The sequence below is a fragment of the Wyeomyia smithii genome, chromosome 3 (genome assembly GCF_029784165.1).
Source record: "Wyeomyia smithii strain HCP4-BCI-WySm-NY-G18 chromosome 3, ASM2978416v1, whole genome shotgun sequence".
In the NCBI taxonomy this organism is placed as follows: domain Eukaryota; kingdom Metazoa; phylum Arthropoda; class Insecta; order Diptera; family Culicidae; genus Wyeomyia; species Wyeomyia smithii.
In genome coordinates this window covers 8,642,648-8,664,015 of record NC_073696.1, presented here as the reverse complement: position 1 = coordinate 8,664,015, position 21,368 = coordinate 8,642,648, and the positions used below count along the sequence as shown (strand labels likewise).

The 21,368-nt window shown below is 36.9% G+C and overlaps 1 protein-coding gene across 5 annotated transcripts in view; it reads left to right on the top strand.

The window, feature by feature from the left end:
• LOC129733027 (protein Shroom) overlaps positions 1–21,368 on the top strand; it is a 498,971-nt gene that overhangs the window by 443,440 nt on the left and 34,163 nt on the right. For 3 of the 5 annotated variants that reach the window (XM_055694568.1, XM_055694569.1, XM_055694571.1), the window contains one exon: positions 7,537–7,827. The exons of 1 other annotated variant lie outside the window; for it this stretch is intronic. In XM_055694568.1, coding sequence (XP_055550543.1) covers positions 7,537–7,827 — 291 coding nt within the window. The remainder of the gene's footprint in view (positions 1–7,536; positions 7,828–21,368) is intronic. One more of the 5 variants, XM_055694570.1, reaches the window with a different exon arrangement.

Here is a 21,368-nt window from a genome sequence, read left to right as displayed (position 1 = left end):
AAATCAAGAAAATTTTCAGCTCGGAAAGTTCCTTGACTCGATCGGGAATCGAACCCGATATCACAACCGTGTGGGAGAGCTAGCCGACCGACATCGCTAACCACATAGCCACGGGGGCCACATGCATCACAATTATATGTGTTTGCCAAATGTGACAATAGATCGCCAGGGGTTATTTTATGGCCTTTTATTATTCTCTTCTTCCTAGATCCTTCTGGCAAGACATGAGAACAACGACGGGATCGTCAGATATACCCTCATCGGGTGGAAAAAAGGATAGTTTCCTGTCGAGGCTCGAGGGTGGCTCAGTCCTCTTAAACATTTCTGCGGAACGCTTAATTTTTGCCGAAAGGTTATGTCGAGCTCCCTCGCAATAAAGACACTTTCCAGTTTCCCAACTGCAAGCGACTTCAGCACTCGCTACAGAATGCCTTATTGCAGCAGTAGGTGGCTGTGTGACCTAACCGTTTGCAGTTTTGGCAATGCATGACCCGTGGTTCAAACAGACGAACAGACAGACGAACCCTGTCCACAAGGACGTAACTCGGCAGTGCGGATCCCGTGAATGTTACCCGGAAGGAATCCGAAGGAAGGAATTTCTTCTTCCATTCTTCGATGGATACTGAATCCAATTGCTTGCAGTCCAGTATCTTTATTTTTTACAGCATGGGGTTCTTGAAACAGCCCGCCTCATAACGCAAAGTGTCATCGACAGTGAGATTTCTTTTGGTAACCACACCGTTGAGTTCTATATTCTTGGCAGGGCTGTACACGCGATACTCTCTCGTGAAGAGCTCGTAGCTAGCAATTACGTTTGCTTGCTTCAAGTTACTCACGACAACTCGCAGTTTGTTCGGCCTCACCTTCGTAATCTCGATTACGGCCGAAAACTGTTTTGCCAGGTCTTTGCCAATTTGAATTTGAAAACTACGCAGGGACCTTTCAAGGCATCTGGGTAAGTTTTTACCGGTACTTCCGGTACTCTTAGTACAGGGCTATATGAAGGAAATGGTACAAGGGAAGGTAGAGGATGGGGAAGATTTCAATCTCTTCCCCATTTGTTTAATCGTTTAGGAAAATTATCGTTGCCTTAATCGTTTAGGAAAATTATCGACGATGGACGATAGTTCTTCCACAGGGATCCCAGGCTTTCGTTAAACTAGCTTTCAAATGATCCAATGATTTGTGTGGTTTAGTACAGGCTCTGGATTTAAGAATAGACCAAACGGAATAGTCCATTGGATTTAAATCAGGAGATCTTTAGCTCAATATCCCGGAAAAAGTCTGCCACAGAGTTCCATTGTTTTTTTCGCTCCATGCGATCTTGTTGTAGAAGAGCCTTTAGGCGAAAGCTGACGGTCATTTTGGTGGTTATGAAATTGCTCCACAGTGAAAGTTTTCTCATCGGGGAATAAAATTGTGCGATGGCGTCCATCGATAAATTCTTTCAACAGAATCTTCGATTTTCGGTACCAATTTCCTTTCATACTGTCATTTAGGTAATGAATTTAAAATAAATTGTAACAACGTAATCCCAAATCCTTGTAAAGAATAGTTCGTGCAGATTTCGGGTAATTTTTTAACGATTTTGCCATTTTTCGAATTAACCTTCTAGAATCACGGATAATCCGGTGACGAAAAATTATGCGGTCCTAGCGGTTTTCTGCCTCTTCCTAAACGGTCCTCTAAATTTCCCAGCTCATTAGATCGTTTTATAGCGTCTCTAATGGTTTGTATAGCCATTTTTAACATACTAGCGATACTTACTGGGCTCTTTTCTTGTTTATACAACTCGATCACCGCACTGCGTAAGGGTCCATCCACATACCACGTGGACAGCTTTTTAACGATTTTGACCCCCCCCCCTTCCCCTCCGTGGACAACTGCCCATAAAAATTCTAGAAAAATTGTATGGACCGTGGACATTAGTCAACCCCCCCCCCCCCCCCCAAAGCTGTCCACGTGGTATGTGGATGGCCCCTAACGGACTTGACTTCATTATGACACTTAATTCACACTGTTTCAAAGGAGTTTTCGTGGTTTTGTTTACACATAGCCAAGGTTAAAAATTGCATAGGTAAGCTCATTTCAACATCTGTCAAATCTTAGTTATACACTGGAACAAAAAACACAGATAATTATTCCTCAATCTGTACCTTCTACACATAATGCAAGTATGCTTTTTTTATTCGAACGAGTATATAGTGGAGCGATTCTCGTTTGCTTCTTATCGCAACGAAAGCAGAAAAGCGAATTCTGAGATATTTAATTTATAATAATATTTTCATGTTATCTAATTTTTTTCGTGGGGTGTATATTTTTTTTTTTTTTTTTGAAAAGGAAAGATTGCGACTCGACCAGATGGCCAGGTGGCACTCTCTCAGAATTCAATGAAATTTTGTGAGTCTGTTACCCTAAGCAACTATGCATTTTTTTTTTGAAAATTTATCTGTACTGACATTTGAGAAGGGCTGAATTTTTTTTTTAAATAAATCGAAATATCTAAATAATAACAAAAGATAGCAAAAGTTGGCGGTTTCATGTAAAAATATTGAAAAAAAAAACTCTGAGAGAATAGAGAAAAAATAAGAAGAAAGAAATTATAAATAGAAAGCAGTTTTTAAAAAAATCAGTTATCTCAGATATTTTTTTCAAATAAGTGTTTTAGTTTGACAATTAGTTGCATAAACTCTTCTGAACTAATCAAAGTGGACACTTTCAAGAAAAAAAGGTTTTTCAACAAAAAATATGCTAAGCTGCTTAGGGTGAGGCCTACACATCCACAAAGTTTCATTGAATTTTGAGAAGGGGTTGTCAGCCCCTCCTCAGTCGAGTTGGCGCAAAATCCTTCTGTGACAAAATTGCTGTCTAGCTAACATTTCGTAGTTTTCATTAAAAATTGTAACTCTAAAAATAAACTGATAAAAAATCATGATTTAAAAAATTAGTTTTTTGAACTTTGCAACCTCGAACAAAAAATCTTTTGAACAGTGTATATTTTCTAGGATAGACAAAATTACTATCTATAACTTTACCGAAGACATCAAAACAATCAAACAAACCGTTCTGGCACTAAAAACATTTCTAGCCATCAATTAGTCTGAGATATGGACCTACGGATTCTCTCCACCCTAACAATATTTAACTTAAATAGGCCAGAAACAGCAGTTTCGGCCAAACTAGTGCTTCTATTTACCAAAGCTGTCGCATTAACACTGAACCAACCCACAAGTACTCAGGTCGAGGTTGGAAAATAGTTCAAACTAGTTTCTATGTGGGAAAAGTCTAAAGCCTTAGAGGGAAGCTGGTAACCGGAAGGTTCCAGGGTCCGCTTTGATTAGCAGATGGTCGTGAGTTCGAATCTTCGTTACAATAGAAGCAGGCCATTTTTGGTTATCAAAGGAGGCCACTTGGTTCGAATCAGTTTGTTTCCTCAGGAACATTTCAAGAAAGAACATGTGTATACTTCTAGAATGTGTTACTCTCGCATCGATAGAATTGCGATACATACTCATCGCTCGTATAATTGCATCGCCTATTAATGTGTATTCCGATCCAACGTTACCCTTTCCTACTAACAAAAAAATCCTTTCTGTGATCTTTGTGGAGATGTAGAGGTTTACACGGTTTTCAACAGCAAAGCCGTTATTGATCATTGAAACTCAAACTTGTACAGCGAGAATAGCCGGTCACTCCCAGCCCCATTCAGTTGATTTACTGTGCAATTTTACTGATTCGGATCAGATTGATAAGTTCAATCAATCAAGCTAAGCTAAGCTAAGGGAAAGGCAAGCCTATTAATTTGACTTAATTCCGGATAATTAACAAATAATTCAACTGAACGGAGGAATTACAAGTTGGCCAGAACAGAAGCCCCGAGGTGCTTTTTGGTTTGGAAAAATTATATATAAATTCTTTCCTTATTCAAGTTATATAATTTCTGAAAGAAGAAAAATCGATACCATACTTAGATAACCATCGATTTACCCTACAAGTAATGTACGAGTTGTTTAACCACGTATACAGCAATTCTAGAAGCAAGAAAAACTTTTGTAGTTATCAGAATATTCGGGAATTGCAAAGTACAAAAAAATCTTATTTTTATATTCTTTAATTCCTGAATCAAATTTTGCACTATTCAATGGTTGTGGTTTATTAAATTAGAAAATTGCGAGTGTTAGTTCTATAAACATAGTCACGCAATAGAATCGCAGGAACTAGTACTCTCAACATTTTTAGTAAGCAGAACTCATGTGATTCGGAACTTCTAACAGTTTGAAAATTCCAAAACCCGAAAAAATACAAAAAAAAACAACACTCATAGAGACTTGAGGAAATTAAAAAGCGGAGTTACATTGCCTGAATATGAAACATTTAATGAATTTAAGGTTTCAAAACCCAAAATTCATCGAAACCTATTGCTAAATAACAGGACATAGACACTGCATAAAAGCTCCGAGGAACAAAATCTGTGTATGAATCCATAACATTCAAGCATCAAAGAATGTAGTCGGAGAATGAACAGCATGCTATGAAAAAACAAGGATTGAATCATTCAAGGAATTTACACATACCAAAAGCGTTACCAAAACTGCACAATACAATTCGGGGTTTCCAACTGGTAACATTTACTTTCCGAGATAAAGTTAGATAAAAATGAAAATATGCAACAATCGCAGAGAATATTAGTTTTAAAAAATCAGACATGATCAGTCCTGATAGATTTGTTAAACAATGTGTAGAATGCATCAGAAACGCTGCACTACGGATAACTGAACTTATTATTTTTAAATTTTCGAAGAAATAAATTTTGTTGGAACACTCCAGAAGCTTGAAAATTTAATGATTTCAAACATTCACAATATTTGAAATTTATGTATTGAAAAACTTTCAATTCTACAACATTTAACATGAAAAGATTAAACAAGTACAACCATAATTGTGAATATTTGATAATAAAAGAATTGAATAGAAAAAACCTTAATTCTCATTTTCTCGAATTCGGTATTTCGTTTAATTTCAAGATAAAAAAATTTTCTTCCACATTACATTTGTTTGACACGGCACAGTATGTTGATTTTAAGGTTACGATAATCAGATCGGCATTAGTATGTTTTTTATCAGGTGATTTTCATGCAATCTTAGGTTTTGATATGTTCCCAATACTTATTTTAACTTATCAGAAAATTAATTGAACATCTTTTAACGGAAACATAAAACATAATTAAAATTACCGGAAACATAGCATATCGGAAACGATCAACCCAATACGGGACTGAACGACTGTTTTCGCTTTTCGCTTCGTTAGCAGATAAATACATATTATCGCATTGAAAGGGAAAAACTCTCCAACACACTCAGACACACAATTATGATTAATCTCCCAAATTGACCCACATCCGCAGAATCGATCTCTCAGGGCGCTTGGAGGCAGATACTGGAGAGAAATTATATGCATGCAAACCCTGTACACTTTCAGCACTTCATTTTCGTCTCAACAACGATTGTGGAAACTGTTTTCTCGAACAATCTCAAACAGAAGCTTTTTGTTCAAGGTTGTGTACGTCTCTTGGCACACTTGGTGTGCTGTGCATTGATTTAATTGAATGATATATATTTTCCGTCGACCATCTGACCAGACCAGACCGATCGGATCGACCTTCCAGTGGACCCTTTCGTCCGGTAGCCGCTCCGAGTGGCTGCTACCATCCATTATACCGCCATCGCTCTTGTAATCTCTCGGTCGTAGTTGTAATTTCTTTCACCTCCAGGGCACTCGCTGGTGATCTGTTATCGTCGACTTCCTCCGCTGAAGGGCATCGTGTTGTAAACACGAGCGGAGAAATTGTACCATTTTCGATGATAGACTATCGCTGATTAGCAGAGCTGGCGGCAGCTGGGCTGACAGACTGACTCTGACTTACTGACTAATATTCATCTTCCGGTTCGTTGTGGGAAACAGGACAGTAACAGCAAACGAACACCTTCGCCGCGATACATTGAAGCAACTAAAAGATAAATGATTCAGGTCCAATTTCAACTGAGAAAACATGCTCTCGCATGAAAAGGGGGTGGGGGTTAGAGTTGAAAGTGTGAAACGAATGGGTATGTAAACATGTCTTTTCGCTTTGAAACAAATCTAAACACGGCGGTTTACCAAACGGTGGCGGATTCATTTACGATTCCGTAAACCGGGTCAGTGATGTTTAAATGATTAGATGATTAGATAAATGATTAGATGCGCGCGCATTCATTACCTTCACACGAGTTTTGGCTAGGCTGTTAAAACAATGAGAACATATACACATCGAAAATGTGTTCCATGATTTACTGATTGTTTTCTCTAAGGTATCTAATTTTCACTCCAGCCTGATTTTGGATATTCCACTTTGGTTGACTCAAAACTTTTCCTGGTATACCATAACAGGTAATAATAAATCACCTCGCACTTCGGTGAACATAGAACGACAACAGGAAACTGAAACCATGGATCATCAACGCGTTCTTAGCCAACCGTATCGCATCGCAGCGTGAGGCCAAGTGCCAATATTGACATATCTTTAGCCATCTCCCAATTCCGTATCCCATTTCGGCTATTTATCACCTCGTGAAGGGGCCATTAGGCGGTCGTGAAGTGGTCGTAACATCTTCATGACCCAATCTCGTCGTTTGTAGCGTTTGCGCTCGAGAGGCTCTCGCTCGAATCGAGGGCGCCAAAAGGCTGGCTCCAATACTGGCCAGTGGCAGCCAATAATGGTTTACTTTCGGACCATCCCACTTGATGATAAATAATGGCCATTTGTATCGCTTGCGTGTGCGCTTGAACGATGTATGTGAAATTTGAAGAGATGCCACATGATATCCACCATTCGTTCCTACCTTTTCTGATGTCGAATGGTGCAGTCAGTCCGTTTGTCGTTCGGTTAAAAGTACAAGACCCTGACGATATTTTACGAATGAACAATAAAACACGGGAAACGATTAAAATTATTACGTGCATTTTTATTCGCTAACAAACCGTTCTTCGTAAAATTAGAGTTGAAGTTCCACAATTAATTGGGCAATTAGGAGAGTATAAAAACTGATTGGAACCTAATATCGTGAGTGAATGCCGTACCAGAAAGAATCTAAAAATGAAATTCCAGAAACTAAAAATCTGTGTTTCTGATAATCACAACCGACATAATTTACCCTAAGCTCTATCTGATTCAACTTTTAGAAAGCTTAAAATTTTCCATCTAAAATATTATCACAGAACAGATATCACCACTTCGCATTTCGCAACTCGTGTATTGTGTTTTTTTTTTTTTTTCAACATATCTTGTTAACTGTGGTTGTTTAAAAGTTTAAACACCTCTTAAGATTGCATGACTCAAGCTATTTTGACACAAATTGCAGAAAGAATATAAGTTAGTGTTATTTTTGGTTCAATTATTCATTTACTTTTCACAGCGAAAAAGCTATTTACGAAATTACTGATCAAAATTCCTCCTACCTTTTATCCTTACACTCCAAACCAAATCAACCGTCACGTAGCACTGGCCGCGACTATCAGGTCAACAGTGATTACAACAACAACAGTCTTCCCGATCCACCACCAAAATCGTCTCGTTCGGCGTCACCTCAACGGCATCGCTATGGAAACGTTCTCGGCTACAACGACAACGGCAGCAGCGATGACGAAGACGGAGACGGTTTGGCAAGGTTCCTCGACTGCCGGGGACACTCGGCGGCTCATTCCGGCGACTCTCGGTACAACCGCGGCTGGTTAGTATATGTCGGCTCCAAGATGAATTTCCCGACGATGAAGAAATCGCTTTTTCGGATGTAAGTCGATGTTTTTCTCCCGTCTGCCGCTTGCTGCTCCATCTTAGATCGCTTGGATGTTTGTTTTTTTTTTCCAGTGTCCCTATTCGGCTACGTCGAATTTGTTTTGTGCCTGTTTTAGCGTTGGAACATTGGTTAGATGCTTGTTGCCTTTATTTTATTCGCTACTTTAAGAGTGTGTTTTGTGTGTTCGCTTAAGGTATTGTTTGTGCCAGCCACATATATTTATTACCACCTAGTGTTTACAAATCCTGTCATTTATTCGAAACAATTCCACAAGATATCAGTAGCCAGCAATCTACCGCAAAATGTCATCTTGCATAAATTCACTTTCATTTGCAAAAGGTGAAAATTACAATTTCGAACCTCAGCAGCTTCGGTCTTCAACTCGATGCCAATGTTAAATAACCTCACACAGGCGAACCGATGGGATGGAAATTCATGATGACACTCGACCGATAAGAACTGTAAACTGGTGCTCCCACACGATGCATATATTTGGCTTACGTAAGTGCGCGGGTCCTGTCCTGACCGGTGCTATTATTCAACTAATTGTACGGCGCTTTTGTGTTAATTGATTGGTGATCATTCGTCATCAGTGAGGAGACGACATTCCGAGAGAGGTTTTTAATGAGTGATTAAACGAATCAGAATACTGGAATCAATTTGGGAATAAAACAAAATGTCTTCTCAATGATTCACTAGCGACAAACAATTTACGACCAAAAGCAAGAAAGCATGTCATGTCGAACCGTAATTACCCTCCATTCGTCGTCAATTAGCATTGTGGCGCGATATCGGGTTAAAAAGGCAGGCACAATTCTATTCACCTGACAGCGCCAAATTGGCACCGCAAATTCAAACAGGCACGGACCCAACCCAGGGCATTTGAATGTATCAATTTATCGGAAAACTGCCTTTCCCGGCTTCAGTCGTGCAGGCGAAAATCGCTTATATAGAATTTCTGACAGCTCAAAGTGTACGTGTACTGTCAGAGCGGTCGAACATACGCGTGTGGCAGCAACTGCCCCAAAGTTTCCATAAATAAAAATTCAAATTAGCCTGCTTATCCGCACAACTGACTGAGCTTAGGCCATATCTGGTCCGGGTCCGAGTTCAAGCTGCGGCGGCTGCGTGTTTGATAAGCGGCGGAGCAACTTGAAATTGCGTTTCTAACACGAATGGCACGATTCGTATTGAATGTTTGGCTCGTGGCCGATTTATGAACCGCAGGTTTCCCCCCTGGCCGGGGGAATTGCAACCGAGTGCATATTTTGCACGCCCTCCCGAGTCTCGCTGTCGAGGTGGTGGTGAATCCGGGTACGGGTCGTAGAATTGTTGTTTTATTTCGCTTAATTAGCGAAATTGACAGATTTATTTGCAAACCGCCCCAGCCCAGGTTATATTGAGTTGTCACCTGAGCCGCACGTTTCCCCGGGAGGAATCAACCGACAGGCGAATGAGTTGTTACGTTGGGCAACGCGTAACATTTGTCGTTCGAAGGCAGGGCGGGATAATTGATTTAATGGTTGTAATTTAATAGGAAAACATTGCTCCGTATAATTTTGCACTTTTTTACCGATGATTTTTCTTGATATCTCGATTTAAAATATGTATCATGCTTCTGATTTCAAATATTCGATGAAGAGATCAACTTGATCATGTTTCCTTTCTAGCCTTTTTCCGATGTTGTTTTGCGCAGAAATATGGAAAAGCTCAATATGTACATTTTAGTTTTCTCAATCAATATTTCGGACATATCCACCATAAACCTGACAAACTGTCTGCTGGAATAAATTTTTATGAAATTTTATCAGTTGTGAAAATGAGCTCCATTCTCCTTTTAAATCCTTCTCACTCGAAACACAACATCGGCACTTTATGCAATGTAATCAGTTTCAACTCACATTTTATCAACAGCTGCTGATCGATTGCTATAGGACCTTTTGATCGGCGTTGCACAATCTTTAGACATTCCACTTCTGTTTGCCACTACCACTGCGACGATCGAAGAGGACAAATAAAATTTCGAATGTCGTATCTGTCGTATGAGAGTAAACATAGATGAGATTGTGGGATTCATGTTGAAGGATGGATTAAAAAAAATGAAGAGTTTCACATCACAATTAAAATTTATGTGTCCTACGATGAGAGCAGGAGGAACAAATCTAGCTAAGCTAAGCATTAACTAAAAAGAGTAAATTGGGGATTCATTCCAATAAAATGTTGTGCTAACTCGCCAAAAAAATAGTTGTGTATTTCTAATATTGGATGCAAAAAGCTCATAATATTAATGTAATTAAAATAATTAAAAAAAATGGAAATGCACAGGGAATTGTCAAAATAAGTAGGATTGGTAAAATGTTGATCAAATGCTCGGGGCATCTGAGTTATTTCGGTAGTGGCCAATGCAGTCTGTATTCGATAATATGTCTTTTAAAAGATTTCTGATGAAAAATCCTGATGATAGAGGCATCACACGCTATATTTTTATGCGAGAAAGTACGTGTCCATTTCTCTAATGTTTTTAAAGACTATGGAAAAAATTTTAGACGACTTCATTATGTCAACAAGCTTGGCGAAGTTTTCTTTGAGTAAAAACCAATTTGGTCACCAATCAGGTGAATCGATAATAACGACGCCATAATCGCTAGTTAGTAAACTCGAGCTATCACTTCAAGCCAAAGAAAAAGCTTTGGTAGATTTTTTTGATTTTGAAGGAGCATCCGATAAATCATCCTATAGCCCAATAAGTTCGCAATGTAAGCAGGGGCGTGGATAGCTCTATTATTGAAAAAAAAATGGCGATGCTAAAAAATAGAGAAATCTCTGCTGATCTTGGAGGTGCGCAGCTGAATATCAGATTGATTAAGGGTGGTGTAGAGGAAAGGGGTTTAAATGTAAATCCTTCTAAAACGGTTATGGAGCAAGATCGCGCCAAATGACCTATGGTCGAATATCGACCATTTTTTATTTGAATGAAACTTTGCATACGTATTTGGCTCAGCAAACTGAGCATTTTCCACAGATGGAGAGATTTTTACACCCATGAGTTACATTCTAAAAGGGCGTATGCCTTTTGGCATAGGTTTTATTCGAAGCATTGTAGCCCAGAAACCGTTGGTCGTTTAGAAAAACTGTCTGAGAATGAGTTGTAGGGAATTAAAAATGCACCATAAAAAAATATACACTGTACAAAAAAAAATTTTTTTGACCAAAAAAAATTAAAAATAAACATTAAATTTCCATTTAAAAAAAAAGAGTTGAATTTTTTTTTATTTTTTTTAAAGAAACTTGACGTTAATACGCAACTTTTTGAAAAAAGTCCAGGATGGAGAAATGAAAAATAATTTTTTTAAGGTAAATTAATTTTTTTATGAAAATTCTAATTTAAACATTTTTTAAAATATTTGTATTCTGATGATGTTAAAAGATGCAGAGAGTCATTTTGAATCAAAAAGCTTTTGGTAGTAAACATTCTATAGGCATTGGTTTTCGAGTTATTTCTAATTTAAGCTCAATAAATTATTAATATTTCGGAAAATGCACGTTTTTTTTTATTTGTCCATAGTTCTCCAGCAAAAACCATACGTTCATTGGAATGCTTGATCAAAAATATACAATTTATTTTTTGACAACAAAACGATTGGATAAAAAACTCAAGCGCTAAACCTTAGCCTATCCCCCTTGCCGAATGTTTTATAAAAAACCTAAATTAATCCACCTAGCGGTCAGACCCAGCCTTTCTCATTCAATTTTTTATTTGTAAAAATAGATTTACATGAACGCTTCAATCCAATAAATGTAAATTCACTCTTTAGGTTCTAAAATATTGATGTTGTAATCTATACATATAAAAATGCAGTCAAGTCTGTCTGTCTGTCTGATCCATATAGGCCCGAAAACTACCGAACCGATCGACGTGAAAATTTGTATGTAGGGGTTTTTGGTGCCGATAAAGGTTCCTATGATAGTTTGAGACCCCTCCCTCTTCTGGAAGGGAGGGGTCCCATACAAATGAAACATAAATTTCTGCACAACTCAAGAACAAACCAAGCAAATGGAACCGAATACGGCATGTGGATGTTTTAAGGGGTAACTAATATGTCCATAATAGTTGGATGAAACACAAATTTGTGCACATCTCGAGAACTAATCAACCAAATGGAACAAAATTTGGCAGGTAAATGTTTTTAGTGGTAACAAATATGTACATAATGGTTTGGAACCCAACTCTTCATTCTATAAGGGAGGGATCCCATGAAAATGAAACACAAATTTATCACAGCTCAAGAACCAAATTTGGTATGTGAATGTTTTTAGAAGTAACAAATATGTCCATAATGGTTTGACGCCCCTCCCTCTTCTGGAAGTACATGTTTCTTCACAAATTTTTAAACTTCTCGTGAACTAATCAACTAAATGGAACCATATTGGCAGGTGAATGTTTTTAGTGGTAACAAATATGTTCCATAATCGACCTCAGACAACATTTTGGAATGTAAGATGGCAACTTCCGGTTTCTGGAAAACAGCCGAAAATGGCCGATTTCCACCCAATATAATAATATCCGGATCTAGAATAATACACAGGAGCTAAAATCGACCACAGATAGCATTTTAAATTCTAAGATGGCGATTTCCGGTTTCGGAAAACAGCAGAAATTGACCAAATACCACCCAATATGAGTTTTTCTTTAACCAGTATGCCGTTCAAAATCCAGAAATTGTCTCCAAATGCCATTATGAAATCCAAAATGGCGACTTCCGGTGTCGGAAAAACAGCGGAAAATGACCAAATACCACCCAATATGGGTATTTCCGGAACCGTAATGATGCACTGGAGCCACAAATCGACTTCAGACAACACTTTGAATTGTAAGATGGCAACTTCCGGTTTCTGGAAAACAGCCTGAAATGGACGATTCCCATTAAATATGAGTATTTCTGGAACCAGAAAGATGCACAGAAGCTAAAAATTGATCACAGACACAATCTTGAATTTTAAGATGGTGTCTGGCAAACAGCCGGAAATGACCAAATACCATTCAATATGTATGTTTTCGGAATCAGAATTACGCCCAGATGAAATTGATTTCACAGGCAATTTTAAAGTCCAAAATGACGACTTTCGGCTTCTGAAAAACAGTCCAAAGTGACCAAATATCACCCAATATGAGTTTTTCTTTAACCAGTATCCTAAATACCATTTTGAAATCCAAGATGGCGACTACCGGTTTGTGAAAAACAGCCTAAAATAAACGAATACTATCCAATATGAGTATCTCTGGAACCAGAATGATGCAAGGAGCTAAGAATTGACCTCAGGCACCATTTTGAAGTACTAAATGGCAACTTATAGGCAACAGTCGGAAATGACCGAATAATACTCAATATGGATATCTCCGTAAACGTGATGATGCATAGAAACCAAACATTGACCCTGGACACTATTTTAAATTTGAAGACGACCACTTTTAGTTTCTTGAAAACAACCAAAAATACCTCCGAATATGGGTATTTCCGGTGTCAGATTGATGCCAGAAAATCTACTGATAATGACAGAATACCACCCAATATGAATATATTCAGAATTAAGGCGATGTACAGAAGCCAAAAGATGAGGATTTTGTCATTTCGATAAAACCAATCAATTCAAACGATTCGTTATTTGACTTTGATCATATCCTATGGCCGATTCGTCGTGCATTTGCAGACTTCAAACAAACCGCAAGGAATCGATGAACTTGGAACGTTCAAATAGTACGACACCACATTTAAATTATGTTGAGGCCACATATACCGATCAAAGCAGGTCTAGTTTTAAATAGTCTTTGAATTTCTCTTCTTTCCGTAACTTTTGAGCCACATATCAAATTGTTATGAAGTTTGTTATTTGTAAGTTTGAGAGATGACTCGTTCGTATGACACTAGTTATGTTCAAATAAGTCATGTAATCTTTGAGATAATAGACTTTCGTTGTTTTATTAACAATTTATTACATAACGGTTGCTTAAGTTCGATTATAATTAAATGAAATGGGAACGTATAGGCCAGCCAAACTTTTAAACCACGTGATCAATCATAATTCATCAGTTACCCCTTAGCTAGCTCGTTCATTTCATATCGATATTGTTCAAATCGGTTGTGCAGTTTCTGAGATAATGAAGTTTCGTGATTTTCACATTTCGAGACATTACAGACGAAGTTACAGTCCGCTTACAGTAAAATTCAATAGGGTGTTATGAGGCAGCTTTACATTTCATTTGACACTAATTTTGTGGAAATCGGGTCAGCCATCTTTGAGAAAAGTGAGTGAGTCCAAGTAGTCTTCGGAATATGTTCCTTTTCATAGCCTAATTTCACATTTTTAAACATAACAGGCAAAGTAATAGTCCGATTACAAAACAAATCAATAGGGTCTTATGGGGCAACTAGACCTTCCATTTGACACTGATTTTATGAAAATCGGTCCAGCCATCTCTGAGAAACATGAGTGAGATTAAACAGTCTTCAGAACACGTTTCTTTTCATAACTTTTGAACCACAAGTTCAATCTTTATGAACTCAAAACTTAAGGGTTTTCTAGGTAGCCCGTTCTTTTGAGACCAATTTTGTTCAAATCGGTTGTGTAGTTTCTGAGATATTGATGTTTCATGATTTTCACATTTTTAAACATAACCTCTAAACTAAAAATCCGATTACAATGAAATTCAATAGGATCTTATGGGACAACAAGACCTTTCATTTGCAATTAATTTCATGGAAAGAGTGAGAATAAAAATCTGCACATACACACACACACACACATACACACACACACATACAGAAAATGCTCAGCTCGTCGAGCTGAGTCGAGTGATATATGCTATTCGGCCCTTTGGAGCACTTTTATACTTTCAGTTTTGCAAGTGATTGCTATACCTTTCTAGGAGAAAGGCAAAAATCTTTGCAAGTTCAAAACAAAATATAACGTCGATGCAGAGTGGCATTTTTTGCGACTTCTCATGGTAAAGGCCCATGCGATGCAATTGGTGGCATATTGAAACGAATGGCAGGAAATGCAAGTGTTTATAACCAAGAGCTTTTTGATTCAAAATGACTCTCTGCATCTTTTAAAATCATCAGAATACAAATATTTTGAAAAATGTTTAAATTAGAATTTTCATAAAAAAATTTACATACCATAAAAAAATTATTTTTCATTTCTCCATCCTGGACTTTTTTTAAAAAGTTGTGTATTAACGTCAAGTTTCTTTAAAAAAAAAATAAAAAAAAAATCAACTCCTCTTTTTTAAATTGAAATTTAATGTTTATTTTTAATTTTTTTTGGTCACAAAAAATTTTTTTTGTACAGTGTATATTTTTGATATGGTGCATTTTTAATTCCCTACAACTCATTCTCAGACAGTTTTTCTATACAACCAACGGTTACTGGGCTACAATGCCTCGTATAAAACCTATGCATACGCCCTTTTAGAATGTAACTCATGGGTGTAAAAAATCTCTCCACCTGTGAAAAATGCTCAGTTTGCTAAGCCAAATACGTGTGCAAAGTTTCATTCAAATCAAAAATGGACGATTAAATTTTCGCGTATTTCCAGGCGATTTGAAATGATTTTGCTCACGAGTATTTACTTGAACGAAATTTTTGTGTTCTGTTATTTTTGATTTCGTATAATGTATATGTTATTGCGTAGGCTTACTAATTTTTCGTACTATTTACATTATGCAGCGTTTGTTTGTACGAATGATTGCGATTATTTTTAAAACTTTTCGTTACGTATACGAATACGTACCATGACAGTTCTGACGAAAATACCTTCATATTTATTACGCATTGGTTTCATTGCAGAAAACAACAAAAGGTTTTGTATATAATACACCCGTTTTCTTGGAACGAACTAAAATATATTTTCAGTGTAAATCCAGCAAAAGTAATCACGGAGCAGTTTTATTTCAACTATTCATGAGAAGGGTAAAACTGATCAATGTTACCCCGCTGATCAATGATACCTCGTTTTACGGTATATATTTATAATACTGATCTATTCATGAGAGTCAGCCAGTTTTTACAGCTCACAGGAAACACAGCTATTTATTATTTTCACGTTAACAATGTTGCAAAATATGTATGCAAATAAATATTCCAAGCTTGATTTTCTGACTAGAAAATAGAACAAGGATTGCGATTTTTTTATGTAAACACTTAAATTAATTCAATAGGAACATCAAATCCTAGCCAATTGAATTAATGGTAAATATAGTAAAGAATTTAAACTTAGCACATTATTTCCCATGATCCAACAGCCTCTCACCAAAAAAGCTGTTCCTTACCAGATCAAACATGGATTGCCAATAGTTTCATTTTTTTTTTCTTCATTCACCACCAACAGACGGCTGACATTTAGCCTTCTGCCTGCTACTGTTTCCAATCGCGACTAAACGATCTGGGCGTTAACTGCGCACTGTAATCATTCAATTATACTTTCAAATAGATCTGCCTCCTGCCTCGAACTGGGAACGTTCACTGCACCACGATTGCCTTAGAGTACAGAGGGGACCTAAAGTTCAAAGCCCACCCGAAGATGGGCTCCCGAAACATATACGGTCGGTCATCATGTTATACAAGTATTCTCCCACCAGCAAAAAAGAGCCGCTCGAGCACATATATAATTATTTTTTTCACAAACAGCGGTTGCACTTTTTAGTTAATCCCACCAATTTATGTTGCAATGATGTTTGCCGGAGAGCATATGTTTCGCTAACTGCCCACATGCTCGTAGAGAGGTAAACTTAGTAACTGAGTTTTGATTGGCAGGTGGGTGATGCTGATTCACCCCCAAGCGATCGACCGAGCGACTCTGCCCTTACACAATCAGGTCGCACAGGTTGTTCTGAATTAAAATATCGCTTCGGAAATCGTGCAGCCATAAATCTGGCGGCGCTTTTCGCCATCGTCATCGTCGGTGGATCGAACCAGCTCATCTGAAGATGAGACCCTTGTTCTTGTGCCTGCGTGGTGTAGAGAAAACCGCTAACTAGTTCTCCGTTTTACAGGCGAGGCTAATTGAATTATTTATTGCTTTTTCCAGCTCCGCTTGTATGGCAGTTAGGAAGCGTGAAGAAAAACAACAAGGTAGAATAAGGCTGCGTGAGTCGTTAACAGGAGGAGCAGCCAGCCGAAGGGCTGAAGCGCGAAATTTACGACCCGTTAGTTCATAGGTGAAAAATGGAACGATATTATTAGCTAGTCAACTCGCTTGCCCGAAGGGGGATTCTAATTCGAAGATGATTAGCTGTGGGCTGTCTGTTCGTCTGCCCACTACCTAATGTGCCTGGTGGGGGCCGAACCGAATCAGCGCTGACCCAGTTCTGGCCTCGCTGCAATGGCGCTGGATATAGGACCACAAAAATGATAAATTGATTCATTTGGGCGAAGTAATCGATTTCGTTCGTTTCCTGGAAATGGGTTAATGGGGACTCACGACGTGAAAAATTGCCCCCTTGCAGAAGGGATAGATTGCGCCGTAGACGTTTTCGATTCTGGAGGTGTAAAAAATCGCCCTTCTAAATCATTCCTACTACAACCAGGTTTGAATTAAAGAGTGAAGAAATCTATGTTGTGGTAAAGTGAAACACATGACCTAATTCGAAACAACGTTACAAACATTCGACTTCCTCTAATTATTGAAATAAACCGTCTCATTAGGCTAATGCGGATCTGTTCCAATTCAACGAAGGGAAATAAATCTTTGTCGCACAGTTGTCAAGGTCATTTTCATCTAGTCAATCACCCGTGAGCCCCAACAAACGACAAAACCAAAACGGAAAGAAAACTGTGATCGTTAGCCGGTAATGCGCGATCTATAATGTTTTCACCTGCCGTCTGGAGTAGATCGATCTGATTTCTCCGTGAACGGTAAAACTCCGGCCAGCTTGCAGTCAGTGTAAGATTTTCGATAAACACGCTTAGACTTGCGCACCATAAATTTCTGCCCTTTCGCTACAGTCAAAACGCTCGAAGGCTTCCCACCGCTCACGCGTGGGCTCAAACTGGGCTCGGCTTTTTGCGCGGTCCACTGAAGTCGTACCAAAACACAGTCCATTTCGCGTGAGACATGTAGGACAGACAGACTCCGAATGTTGCCGGCCGGAGCTTCCATGGGTGCACAATAAAACTGACGTTTATTAGAATATCGTGCGGAACCGAATCGATTACGAATGCCTTTCAATCATATGACAGTTAATTTAAAACTCGGTGGGTGCTAATGGAGCTGCCAGAAGTTGTCTCGTTGGTTTTGATACAGTTTGCTTGGGGAATATGTGCCGTTTGCCACTTTAGACATTATCGGCGTTACAATTTGCATTCGTCTAATGGTTTATTACACCGTGTGGTTTTTTCTTTAATTAGAGTCATTCATTGTTTAATTAAAAGATAAATTTTGTTGTTCCACTCTTCCCCAAATAAATTTGGTTCCCACATCAATGATTGGTTATGTTGTCCAATCGATTGATTTTCACACCTCTTCCTCGCTTGGCCACCCAGTTTTTTTTGCGTTATGTATGTGCAGAAAAAATCAATACACATTCAATCGGTAGCCTCGTTTATTGATTGAACGATCGAATAATCGAGCGATTTGGAAATTGAATGATAAACACGCCAATCGACGGACGCCTACACAGTAAAAAAATTCTGAATATTACACGTCACGTGAAATATTTTCTCATTTGAATTTCTGTTGCTTCTGACGAAAACCACGATTCTAAATGAAAATTATATGCAATATTATTTGAATTTCAGTTGCTTCTGACGTAAATAATGGTTTTGTTTGGAAATTACACGCAATATTATTCAAAATTTACGTGGAATGTTATGGAAGTTTCTATCATAAGTGATGGAGGCAATTCTTTACATGCGATTCGACATAAAGTTTTCTTACTGTGTAAATAAACAAATCCCGGGCCCGGGTTTGGCCCGTCGCCGCCGGCTGCTTGCTTGCTTGCTAAGCTGATGTTTTGATTGCGAGCTGCCGAATATGAAACGAAAATACTCTCGACTGGGTGAAGTTGATTTTTTTTTGTTGTGCGTTTTTCCCAAATACTTTACACCAATTTACACATTGATTTAATTCTCCATGCCCTCATTTTTTTTTTCTTCTAAATCATGGGTGAATCAGATGAGCAGTAGTGAGCAACAAGAAACGTTTTAACCCCTGTAAGTATGCTTTCCAAGTATTTCGCCGTGAAGTTGGCAAATCATGGGTTATGCGTTCAGATTTGCCTTACTTTCAAATTTGCTTACAATAAGACGTTTACCGCCTTTTCCTTTGATTAGTTATTTCTTATCAAAAACCATTACAATTGTGTTCATTCACAATCATTTAAACTGTAGCTGCTGACATTTCACGCTGCAATTTATCATTTCCATGTTTTAGAAAGATAGAAAAATATTCCAATTTTTATTGCAAGAATTGCGAGGAATTCTAACGATTCTTATTGAATGTAATGAAATTACTGTCAATCCGGAAAACTAATTGCAAGATTAGGTTTCAAATGCGGGAAGAAACGTATACAGAAGATTTATTCAAGAGAGTTGTAAAAAAATGATTTAAAAGCTGAAAAAAGAATAATAATAAGGATAAAGAATAAAAACCAACAAAAACGAAATGTACCAAAATAACACAACAACTAATACGACAGAAGAGCATGTTACATTTTAACCAAGTTATTGCGTAACTGAAAATTATAAAACGAAACTCGCATAGCAAAAAAAGCCAACATAATAAATCTGCAATGAGAATGAATAAACAATATAAATCGGGACAAATTCTGAGAAAAATTATGACTAAAAAAATTGAAAATCTGTAATTCAGATCAAAAATAAAATAAAAATCTAATAGGAACAAACATCAGACAGAAGAATTCGTGGTAATAAATTAAGCAATAACTGTACAAAATGAAAAAGCCTATATTAAAATTAAAAGAGAATAATAAGCAAACACAGAAGTAAATGCTGCACATAGGTAAACAAAAAATAAAACAAATAATAGAAACGCAAGTAACAAACAAATTATCAAAAATCAAAGGAAGTAAAACTAAAAACAAGGAAACATGAAACAAAATAACAAAGACAAAACAGAAGAAATAACTAGCAGAGAAACACAAAATTAGCAATCGCAGAATCTGAAAAGTAAATCGTTACTAAATTGACCACTAAGATGTAAATCAGAATATTCAAAATACCCATTACAAACACAGATAAAGCAAAAAAACGAAAATTTGAAGAACTTGGACAAAATAACCAAAAAATATCTAGTCAAAATCACGAATCCTAGTTTAGAAAAAAAAAAAAGACAAACAGAATAGAAAATTACAGGAAACAAATCATATTTTGGTTAAATTTGATTGAATAATGTGGAATTTTAGAATTAATAGATTTAGAAGATACTGAAAACTACAATAGTTTTATAATGAGCATGAAAATTAAATAAATCAAACAATTATAACAAGTCTCAAAATAATAAAACAACAAAAACGATCGAAAAACATAATAATCGAAATACAGCGAAAATAAAAAGCATAAAACTAAAATGTGCACAGAACATTTGAAATCTGTGCTAGGAAAAATAGGGAAAACCAAATAAAAAATAAACAATCAAATAGAAGAATTCGTAATAATCAATCAAGCATTCACAATTCAATAAAAAAAGCTTCATTTTTTATGAATTGAAATGTGCAGAAAGGGAAGTAAAGAATACACTTTTAAGGTAATAAAAAACACTGGAAAAAGGAAAAGTACTGTAAAATTAAAACAACAACTAATCACTCGAAAATGGTCAAAAAATATCAGAAACAGGTAAACGGGATAAAACAAAAAATATGAAAGAAAAGTAAAATAAGAAAGATATAAAATTTGTAATCGAAGAATCAAATCTAACGCACCTGAAAATCAGAAACTTCAAAATACCGATGATTGAAAATCCGAAAGCCCAACACACAGCAAAATATTGATGAAACAGAAGTTATCCAAAATAACAAAAAATGGAAATAAACTGACAAATAAAAGTTATAATAATAGGTATAATACAACAAATGGAGTGGAAAGTATGGAACAAAATCAACGTAACAAAAAAGCGAGAATATAATATGCACTGCAATGAAATTTAATATTAAACAAGCAGAACATATCAAAAAATTATACACAAAAAATTCAAAGCAGAAATTAAATAAAAACAAATATACTAACTTAGATCCACTACTAACAGGAATCCACGGTTATAAGTTAATCATTTCAAACAAAAGCAGGAACAAGAGAGTTTTATAAAAAATCCAGACCACAATAAAATATTAAAGGAAATATGGAAAAAATATTGGTGACACAAGCATACTAGGAGAGAAATAGCAAATACTGAAAATATACAAAAATTAAAAAGTGAAAAAATATAAAAACAAGAACAAAGAATACCAGAGACGTAAAAAAACGGTAGAATGAATTAGATAGTAGAAAAATTACCTATAGTAACCTATAAATAAAACCAT